Below are 11,002 nucleotides of genomic sequence, written 5' to 3'. Positions count from 1 at the left end.
GTTTGTGTTGTTTTCCTTAAATACATGTTGGGTTTCTTGTTTGGTGAGCTGGTCCTTCTCTCTGTTTGACAAACCCAGCATGTCTGGAACTGACCTGCCCCAGGCCAGCTCCTCCCCTCCGTGTACCACCGAGTCCACTGACCCTGATTTGGCTTTTCCTCTCACTGCCGCATCGACGAATCCCATCGGCCCTTCCTGCACAACAGAGAGCACCACCTCTGTGGCTCACCTGGTCCAGGTGTCACTGTTTCTCCCTGGATGGCTGCAACAGCCTCCACGCCCCTACTGCTCCCTGCTCCCCCACTTCTCTCTACAGGAATTCTCTACTCAGCAGCCTGAGTGAGCCTGTTAGAGAATGAGTCCGATCACAGCCACCCTGCCTAGAAACTTCCACTGGCTCCCATCTCAGAGAAGAGCCCAGCATTCCCTAACACTCCAGGGTCGCCCTGCCCACAGCCCATCCCATTCACCTCATCTCCCACCTGCTGCCCTGCAGGGAAGGGCCTTCCCCCCTCTCCTCCCTCTTCTGGGGAAGGTCTCCTTGTGGGGCCTTGAGTCTCGGTCCTTCACCCTCAGGGTTTGCCCAGCTGTCACCTGGGAAGCTTCTCTGGACCTCCGATTTCTACTTGCAGATCCGCACACAGGGCGTGGGCGACATTTACATACACGTGTGTTGTTGGTGACTTCCCTCTGAATGTAAGAGCCACAAAGGGAGGACTTTAGTGTTTTGTCCACTTTGATCACTGCTGGGTCCCCAGCACTTAGGAAGTGGCCTGGCCTGGCAGGTGTTCAGCGACTGTGCTGAGCGGTGAGTGTGGTGGGCCGGGCCGTGGCTGCAGCTCAAGGGGGCGGGGAGGGGGTGCGGATGGCCAAGCCCAGCGCTCCCCAGGTTTGGTTCTGCCTTGGCGGACACTTACATCAACAAACGGTTGCACTGTCAGTTCTGGCCAGTCTCAGGTCTGAGGGCAAGCACACGCGACAATGCCTAAATCAAGTTTCGAAATGGCCTTGACGTCAGGCCCCACGGCCAGGCTGAAACCACCAGATGGAAGTTAACAAAGAGAAATGTCGAGTCCTGGGTTTCGGCTCAGAAAAGAAACGACACTGAGTGGTAACACCTGCCTGATTCAGGCTGTTTGAAGTGAGAAGAGCTCAGTAGGCCGAGATCGGAGGTGGCCAACTGCCGACGTGTGTCAGTGCAGCACGGCAGACCCTGCACGGCTCCGCGGAGCTGTGGCCATCGAATCACGCTGGGGCCGCAGGCGAAGGAGAGACTGCTGCGTAAGAGAAAACTGAGGAGTGGGACCCCCAGAGCCTGGATTTGTGAGCTGGTCACGTAGAAAAACAGGGCAGCTGGGGTTGAACTCAGAGCAGGAGAAATGACAAGGGAAGTGGACCTGGGTTCACAGTGATGGAATTTTCTTCCCACCAAAAAATGCCATCAAATAAGCCGCCTCAGGTGGAGAGAGTGTGACAGGGAGGTCTCCAGTGCACAAGAGCCTGGACAGCAGCTCTAAGGGACTCTGCTCTGAGCTGTGGTCCCACATTCTGTCCTAGAACAGGTCAGCCCTCTGCCTTGCTGTCCACATGGGGACATGTGACATCCGGCTGACTTCACAGGGCTGTGTGGGGACGGAAAGTGACAGCACTTGCTTGGGTGCTGTCTGCCTCCCCACCCAGAGGGAGAGCAAGGGGGGCGGGCAGGCACCCCATCCGTGTCCTGGGGCCGGCGGGGTGATGGGTAGCCAGTGTCCACAGGAGGGGACTGTGGGCCAGTCCAAGGAGGGGATTGCAGACGGGCCGTGGAGGGAGGGACGACACGGAAGCAGACAGAACGGAAAGTCACCACTTTATTTCTAACAGGAAACCCATAGCAGCAGTCTCAGGGATTGTTCTGAACACACACAATTTGCACATTTGCTCACTTAGGTTGTTCCACAAAATGAGGACAAAGCCACAGCCTGCCCACAAATTAATACATGTTCCAAACAGCAACACTGCCCTTTATGCTTCTTAGAATTTTGGACAAGCCCCTAGAGTCCTTCTTTACAAATGGCTTAGAAGAGCCACTCCCCCACTCTAGGCCAGCACGGCCCCAGCCTCCTACATCTCAGAGGCCCGGGAAGGGGAGTGGGGGCAGCGCTCAGAGCCCCCAAACGCAGAGGTGCCATTCTCCGGTGAATTCAGGACAGTTTGGCAAGAGGACCTCACGGGCCAGCGCCCACTGAGGCGCCCCTGCGGCCGCCTCCACATTCCAGGCCCGAGGCTGGGCCTGAGGTCTCTCTCCTCTCGCTTTTCCAGGTGCTGGGGTGGGGGGTGGTTGGAACCTCGGTGCTCAGGACAGCCGGACATGGAGACTGCGCTCGGAGCAGCGCTGCCTCAGGTCACTTCTGGAAGGGTGCTCTGAGAACTGAGCTGCCCTCTGGCGTGGGGAGGCCAGGCTCCGGCCAGCACTGCGTCCCTGCCGTCCTCTCCTATGAGCATCTCAGATCTTACCGTCAGTGCCCCGCTCCATGGACGGTGGGGGCCGAAGAATGGGGGGACCAGGAGGACCCCATTGCTTGGGGCGGGGCTGCGAGGGCACACCTGTAGGAGCTGCACACAGCATCAGACCCAGGTGGGAGGCCATGTGGCCTGGGAGTAAACCTGGAACTACAGGCAGCCCCTGGGACAGCCTTGGTGACCTGGTCCTGTGCACCCCAGCACTGCTCTTGGGCCACGAGCCCCTGGGACTCACATGGCAGCAGGAGACTGTTTGGTGACAGATGGACAGACTGCAGCAGTGTCACCCTGTTCGCAGGGCGTCCATGGGCCCAGATCCAACCCCCCCCAACACACACACCTCCTCGAGGCCTCTCAGATCCGCTGCCCACTTCCGTCCACACCTTCCTCCCCAGGCGGAGCTGCCGCGCTGCGCCTGGCCACTGCGGGTAGGATGGAGCCGCAGTCCACTGGCCCCGAAGGTGGCTTCCGTCACCTGTCCCAGCCGCAGTGGAGCAGGACACAACAGTGGGGACAGGTGTGAGCTCCTCCTCTTCGCCCTCCCAGTTCAGGGCTATAAATACTCAGATGTAAATGGTAAACGCTGGAGGCGGTTATCACCAATTACAGGTGGCTGATTGTGAGTCTTTAGGCCCGCCTCTGGGGGAGTATTCCAGGGCTGAAGAAACAATCCCACAGGGAGGGAGGCCCCTCGGTGGGCCCACCTGGCTCAGTGAGTCAGTCGGAGGAAGTGAAAGACCAGGCCCAGGCCAGAGAGCACGGCGAGGGCACCCACACCCCTTCTGCGGGGCTGGAATGTTATTCCACGAGCATTATTTAATAATTCTCTTAAATGAGTAATTTAAAGAGACAGAGCAGTTATTTTCTAACAAATGTGTATTGCGGGGGCTCTTCTGGCTCCTTCTGTGCCTGCTCCCCACCCAGCATGGAAACAGGTCCCACCCCACGTTAGTCCAGCAGGAAGTCCTGCCTGAGGGGCGTGGGGGTGACGTGCGGGGGAGCTCGTTCAAGTCATGTGCACAGCTCCCTAGTTTGCAGATGTGGGGTCATGGCCGGGAGTCTCGCCCTTCCAGCCAGCCCGATGGAAACCAGCAGAATCACGTCCTCTCTCCTCCCTACAACCATGAAGGGAGCCCGGATGCAGCGCAGGGGAAGCTGGTCTACCCTCCAACCCATCCCTTCTCGCCACCTTCTCCATTCATTGTCACACCAGGGCCTCACATCCGGTCCAGTAACCAGGTATGACCAGGTCACTTCGAGGAGGACTTGCCCAGCCTGCTCCAAATCATCCCCCTTCCCTTTTCCAGAAAGCCCTGAACAAACACCAGGCACCAGAGGACTTCTAATTTAATATTGCAATAATAAAAACCATGGTGGTACAGAACCTCGAACTGCATTTTAAATTCCTAGGGCCACTAACGAGCACTGGACTCCTGCTGGAACTGCTGTCAGGACAAACATGCAGAATTGATGGCTGCGGCCACAAAAGTAAACGGAGCGTGGCCTGTGCCCGCTGCAGCCACAGCCCGACAGCCACCGAGCCCCCACCACCTCGGCAGTGGGTTCCACAGGAGCCGGCCACCCACACACAAGGCAGGATTAAACGGAAAATACCGAAAAGCAAACACTAACGAGGAAAAACTGGAAAGAGACAAATTTTTCTTTTCTCCTTTGACACCTTTCTTCTCTGTCCAAAGGGAGGTTCTTAATTGAAGCCCGAAATGGGGAATGCTCCTTTTTTATCACCCAGTGACTTCGGCACACAGGATTCTCTGCTTTTTAGCACAGATTATACCTTCTTCCCTGCATCTCTGGAAAGGATAAGTGATTACAATTTTGTTATCTTCTAAATTAAAACAGGTGAAGTTGGCGAGCTTGGAGCCGTTTGCACAGCAGTTTGACAACCGGGGCGACAACATAACTGCTGAGCAATTTTTTGCACAATTCAAAACTCATTTCATTTTCTTTTTTTTTCTTTTTGCCAAGGAATCGGTCTAACAAACATCCCACTGTTGCTGAAAATAATTTCTTTTCCCAACTCTTCTAGGAATGAAATAATTTTAATGTATTTGTCATTAAATAAGATTTAAAAAGTGACAATTTAAAGAGCAATTGAGAGGAGTCCCCATCCATCATGGGTTCATGTCTCTAACTGAAATCAGAAAAAAAATAGAAAAAGCACTGAGACGGTGGGAAAACTGTGTCTGTGTGGGTGGTGGTTGCGTGGGGTGGTTGTGTGTGTGGAGTGGCTGTGTGTGGGGGTGGTTGTGTGTGGGGGTAGTTTGTGTGTGTGTGTGTGCCCACACGCATTAATTACTCTGTTACACCCGGTTTGTTGGCAGCAACCCTGCCTTGAAGACTGCTTTGACCCGGTGCCCGCCCACTGCGCACGTGCCCTGCCTGGCACGCTCAGTGCCACCCCAGCAGTCCTCCCAGGAGCTGCCACAAGGTGACCTTGATGGCTTTCCTAGAAGACCTAATGAAGTTTGCTCTTTACTCTTCAAAAACCATGATATGAAATGAAGGTTCTGGCAGTGTTCTATTCCTTCACCTGGATGGTGTTTACAAAGCTGCCATTTTAGTTTAACTGACAAGCATCACAATAAAGGACCAGAAGTCACAAGCACCCCTCTGTCCATCTCTGCTGAGGGTCCAGCCCCGATGACCTTTCAGGCTGTGTCTTCACATGGATGGGGGAGCCACAGCCCCTGCCCTGCCCGAACCCCACAGCTGCCAGCGCACAGTAGCAGCTCTGCCCTCTGCGGGCTCACTCCGCGGGGGTCCGGGAACTCTTCCGTCTGGGTGCCAGCCCATCTTGTCACCCACATATCCAGGTAGCTCCCTGAGTCTCTTCAAGTTTTCAGGCCACTTGGGTTGAGTTGGCCGCAGGGGAGATCTCCGCGGGGGCAGCCAGGGCTCTAGATAGAGAACGCGTCGCCTGCGGGCTTCTCTCGGCCACCACTCATCCCTCTTTCCCTAGTGATCCAGGCCTCGCTCTGCGTGTGTCTGCTTCCACTCGCGAAAAGTGGGGTCTCCGGCCCCCCTCAAGAAGGCCCTGGCCCAGCCAGGCAAACAGAAAGAGCCCCTCGTGCCCCTCAAAGCACAAGGCCATCAGGAAGGCAGCGCTCCGGCCTGGTACCAGGAGGCAGACGGGGCAGGCTTTGCCGGGGCTCAGTGCCGGCCTGCGGGGAGGGATGGAGGCCGTACCACCGTACAGAGCCCGCCCTCAGTCCTCCCTGCTGCCATGCTGTCCGCACAGCCTCGGTTTCCCCTCCTGTCCCTTCATCTAATAATGTAAGTATCAGAAATGCTGCAGAAGAGTGGGAGGGGGCCAAACTCCATTCTCTCAAGGGCAGGTGCACACACCAAAGGAAATTCCTAGGAGGGAGGAGACGAGCCCTGGCAGGAAGGGCACCGCGTGGGTCTAGTGCTGAAGCTGCCCACGCAGTCTAATCTGTGCCCCTGCAGGGGTGAAGCTGAGCTGTCCGGCGGCATTTAGTTACCTGGGCCTGGGATGGCCAGGTGTGCCGTGTGCCAGTGCAACTGACAGGTCTGGAAACAGCGTTCAATCACCTCATCCAGATCCTTCTTTAGCTCCGCACCCCCATCCCAGGGTCCTCAGTGCGGCCTCTGAGCCCGGGGGCTCCTCTCTGGACAGGTGGCTTTGGAGTTTAAAAAGCCCGTCAACAGATGATACTTTCAAAACATTTGCAGTTGGCCCTTGCTCTGACTTACTTATGTGGCTGCCTGTGTCCCCTGCCGGGTGCGAATACACTGCTGGCGGAAGTGCTGAGTGGACAGGAATTCTGTGCTTGTGCCCCAGGGGCTGGAAGCGGGAGGCGAGGCCAAGCCCCAGAGGGCGGCCCCCACTGCGGAGCAGGCCAAGGCACCGCTGGTTACAGGAGCCCGCCTCCCTCCCATTGCTAAGCGCGGGGCGCCCCTCAGGGGTTCTGCTCACCCCACACAGGGCAAGTAGATGGATCAGAGTGAGGGCGCAGAGGGAGACATAGAGCCCTGGGTGAGGGCTGCTGGCCCAGCGGCTTCTCCTCCCCCAGGACCGCTCCTCCCTGCCTGCACTCACACAGCAGACTACCTTCCCCAAGAAGGCAGTTGATGCTGCCCTACTATTCTAGCACCCATCAGTCATGCAGAACTAAGTTCCACTAGGAGAAAACTGTCCACCCACTGCTCTCCGTACATACGCAACCAATGTGTCTTGGAGACGCCAGACGGGAAGCCCCTGTCAGCCGAAGCCAGGTCACAGGTAGTAGAGAGAACCCTGCGTCTGAAGAAGCGTCAGGTGGAGCTGACAGAGACAGCCAAGGGAGAACTGTGCAGGTAAGCCAGCAGCAGACAACAATCTGATTATTAAGACAACAGCAGCAGATCAAGCTACGTGAGTCAGACGAGACTGTTTCAGTGACGACTGGGAGGAAAGCATCTTGGAACTGCTTTTTTTCATCAATCCTGGTAGAGTATTGTGGTCTGGGGGACAAACACCAGACTGGGCTGCAAAGGAGAGCTGGAGGGCACCAACCAGCAGGAGGGCTGCCGCCCTACGTGGCCCAAGTGTGTCGATTTGAGGACAGGTCCAGCGCAACCAGAAGTTGGTACAGAGTTATATACACATGCTTCTGACCATTAAATCAGCAGGAGGCATGATAGCTATTTCCTCGTCAGCCTCCCAAGCTTGAAGGCTGGGTACATTTCAGAAATGACAGGTTAAGGACCCCGCAGTTCGAGTGATTATTAACTCTAGTGTCCATGTGTTGGTTTGCTCATTGTGTATTTTGTTGAACTTCCTCCAAGGGTTTCCTTATCAGCCCAGGAGTCACGATGAGCTGCATCCGGGCCTTATTTAGGAGAGCACATCATGTGTCTCGGCTCTACCTCTGGCTTAACCATTCAAAACTAAGGAAGGAAAATTACAGCGTCAAAGGGATTCAAACAAGTGATTTGCTGTTGGAGCATTTCAAAAAGATCTGGAACACCTATGATTCAGCAAATGGAAAAGAGCTAAAAGAAATAAAAAATTATTTAGTTGCCAGGGCGATGTGTTCCACAAAGTAACCACTATGGAAACCCATTTCCTAAAGGGTGCCTCCAGGTAATAAAGGCTCATATATTCTCTTCCACTTGAGTGTGCACATGCCAATTTTGTATTCCGACCCGGGTCTGTCTATTACTTCCTTCTGTTCCCTCGCCCGGGTTAGATTAGAGAGGTAGGGTGTTAACGGGGAACTTGATGAAGATTGAAGACCCATTTTCTCCCCCTGGAGGCCAGTCTGATTTGAACAAATTGAGGAGAACAAAGCGGCCCCTTCCTGCCCTTGGGAGAAACCTGCTCTGTGTCTGTTCCTGCAGCCAGGTCTGCTCCTCTGTGGAGGGGTGTGTGTGGGGGGGAACACCCGTTCTTGCTGCCATCTGGGCCCACTGAGTCCCTCCACATCGTGCTTCCTTTATTGGTGCTGCCGGTTGGGTGAGCGTGAGTTGGAGACCGGGCTGGAGGGCAGTGAGCTGGCACTGGGGGCCTGCAGGGCATGGGGGTCGAGCTGCTGGCTGGCCGGGCTGCTGTCCCCTGGCCCTGATTCCTCGCCATTTTCCTCCTTCTGGCTGCTCTGCTGCTCCGGACACTCAAAGTGGACACAGTGGAACACCTGAGGAGAGAAGGGAATGAGCCCGTGAGTGACAGGTTGGTGTCCCGCCCTGGAGCTGCCACCAGTTGGGACACTGTGCTGCCAGCTCTGGGGGGCTGCCCAGAGTGAGAGGAAGTCCTTCCCACTCCCCCTGCCCCTGGCGTGCACACCTGGAAGCAACTAGAAGGTTGTAAACACATTTCAATCAAGATAGGAGTAAATGGACCAATGGTCTGAAAGTTACAGGCAGCCCCACATGGATTCCTATAAAATGTTCTCACTGAATTACTCTATTGTCTCAGGTGGTCTTCTTTGTAAATTATGAACTAATTAATTCTTGCATTTAGCAGTTGGGCTAAAAGTCAATAGGGGTTGAGTTGACGGTGGTGAGGGTGGCCCAACTTGGTGAAGATGCTGAAAACCACTGAATTATACACTTTAAATGGGCGAGTGGGATGGTGTGTATCTCAGTAAAACTTATTTTGAAAAAAGCCAGCAGGCATTACCGCAGGGGAGGACCTGACTTATCTCCAAAGGTGCAAACGAGCCCCGCCTTCCGTGCGTAATTATACTGTGGGGGGCACACCTGATAAGGCCTGGGCCCTCACCAGGACGAGCCAGCCACCCCCCAGCAGCCAGGAAAAGGTTCTCTCCCCCGCAGCAAGTCTCTCTGGAAACCTTTCTGAGCTTAGTGCTGTGTTACTTGCAGACAGGGCACCGCATAGCCCAGTGCTCAGTCAGGGGGAGCCTGGGCCCTGACCTTGACAACACACAGCACGGTTGGTTGTGGGAAGCCGTGGTGTGAGCCTAACACACCTGGTAGGGAGCAAAGGTCACCGCTGGATGTGAGCTGTGGGGGCAGGGAGGAAGGGGGTCAGAGGAAGTCTCTCAGAGGTGGGCCTTCAGGGGTACCCCCCGCACCTTCCCTACCACACATGGAAAATCCTCTCTCCACTGGGGTGCCTGCTCTTTCTAGGGTTCCTGTCCTGAGTTCTCTGACGGGGAGGAACCACACGCTCTGCAGTGGTGGTCTTCAGTCTGGGGTACCCTCAGATCTGCTTTCCAAGGAGCATGCTGGCAGCTTGAAGGAAATCAATTTCCAGATCCTCAAATTCTGTATTTTCCAAAACTGCCTGAGAACGTGACTGGATTCACAACGCCATTCCCGCCTCACAGAAGGAAAGCACAGCCCTCCTGCCTGCCCTGCCGTGCCCTGGCCCTGGCTGGGCGGTGCCACACGGGCACAGACACCCCCCACGAGCCTCCCATGAGTCACAGGCCCCGAGGTCTCCCAGTCCCTGTGACGGTGACACTTGGCCTGAGGGAGATGTTCTGAATTCAGAACTGAAGTATATTCCGACTTATGTAATTTTTTATAAAAAGGAACTGGAATTTTTCCAGAATTATGAAAACATTTTCAAGATATTCTGACTAAAACTCATGGATGTAAATTTTCCACAATTACTTTCACATTGATGTACCTTCTTCAATGAGTTAGTTAAAATCTGTTTGAGCAAATCAAATAGATGTTTTGATTATCAGATATTTATTCCTAATAATTAGTCCTCATCTTCCATCTTGTTTATTTTTTCATACCTCATATTAACAAAAATAATTTTATTTAAACTGAAGACATATTTTACTTCTCAACCTTAAAATATTCAAAGGATTACATTTTTTCCCAAACCCCTTTTAGGAGATATGTAAACAAAATGTGAGTAAGATACTGGGGCACGGAGGAAACCCTAAGCTCGCCAGACTCCTCCAGTCAGCAGGCAGGACCTGGGGGCGGGTGAGGACACGGTGTGGTGAGAAGGGTCCCAGGCCAGGTGTGACAGGCTGAGGATGCTGGGGAGTGACGAGCCCAGGGTGTCCGAGCAGATCCCGGCAGCAAATCGTGGGGAAGTCAGCAGTGGGGCTGGCGAGGGCTTTGAAGCAGGACTCCCCCAGGATCCGTCGCTCACCCCATAAACACTGACTGGCTGCTTCCCGCAGGACCCGGCTAGTACATCAGCTCCAACAACAAAGATGCTGGCCTCAGGAGTGTGTGTGCTGGCGACATGGTCCTGGGGTGTGGGGGAAGATTCCTCCGCCATGAGGAGCAGGACCTGGAGATGGAGGGCCGCGTGGGGAGGGAGGTCGGCTTGGGCCAACAGCGCTTGCCCCACCCAGTGGTGAGAGGTCTGGGCAGGAGGCCCAGAGGCCAAGAGGATGTGCTAGGGTCCGTGAGGCATTGAAAGAGAAAACCAGACGGACCTTGGTTAGAGGTGAGGTTTAGAGCAGGGGGGTCAATCCAAGAGAGGCTCCAACCTTCAGGCTGAGACGACTTGGCATAGGCTCACGGGGGCGGCCTGGCAGCGTGAATCCCAGCAAGAGCAGAGGCTAAGTTCAGCGAGGGCGGCCTCAGCGGAATGGGATAAGGGTCAGATCTAGCTCCTGAGGGTCCTGGTGGCCCCCCAGTCTTAAAGAAACTTGTGTGCTGGCACTGAGCCAGCAATGTGACAGGAACTGAGGCTGGGGGAGCCGGAGGGCCACCAGTGACTAGGGCTGGGGGGCCAGGGGCAGAAGACCTGCTGCTAGAACAAAGCCTCCCAGACAACAGCTGGGAGGCCCCGGCTCTCCACACGGTGAGGCGCTACCTTATCCCAAGGCGGGCTGCCTTTGGCCGCCAGGCTTGTCCTACACCAGCCAGAGGCCCTCGAGAAGAAAGACGATGCAACTTGTAAGGCTGTAGTTGAACTTGCAAATGCTGAGGCTAAACCCTGAGTAATACGCCAAGGAAGGGCAGGTAGGTCCCCCGGTGCCTGGAGCCTGTGTGGCCAGCCAGGAAAGGTAGGCCACGTGGCACACCGCACGGCCGGTGC

General features: G+C 55.2%; 1 protein-coding gene across 4 annotated transcripts in view; it reads right to left on the bottom strand.

Annotated features, from left to right (window-relative positions):
* Positions 1–3,833: 3,833 nt before the first annotated feature.
* The window catches only part of BTBD9 (BTB domain containing 9), a 442,816-nt gene continuing 435,647 nt past the window's right edge, over positions 3,834–11,002 (bottom strand). For all 4 annotated transcript variants that reach the window (XM_081044978.1, XM_081044977.1, XM_081044979.1 and 1 more), the window contains one exon: positions 3,834–8,159. In XM_081044978.1, the coding sequence (XP_080901104.1) occupies positions 7,962–8,159 (198 nt within the window). In that variant the 3' untranslated portion in view covers positions 3,834–7,961. The remainder of the gene's footprint in view (positions 8,160–11,002) is intronic.

Source organism: Rhinolophus hipposideros (assembly GCF_964194185.1).
Source record: "Rhinolophus hipposideros genome assembly, chromosome: 3".
NCBI lineage: Eukaryota > Metazoa > Chordata > Mammalia > Chiroptera > Rhinolophidae > Rhinolophus > Rhinolophus hipposideros.
Note: the sequence above shows the minus strand (reverse complement) of the source record. Positions and strands in the feature narration are given on the sequence as shown.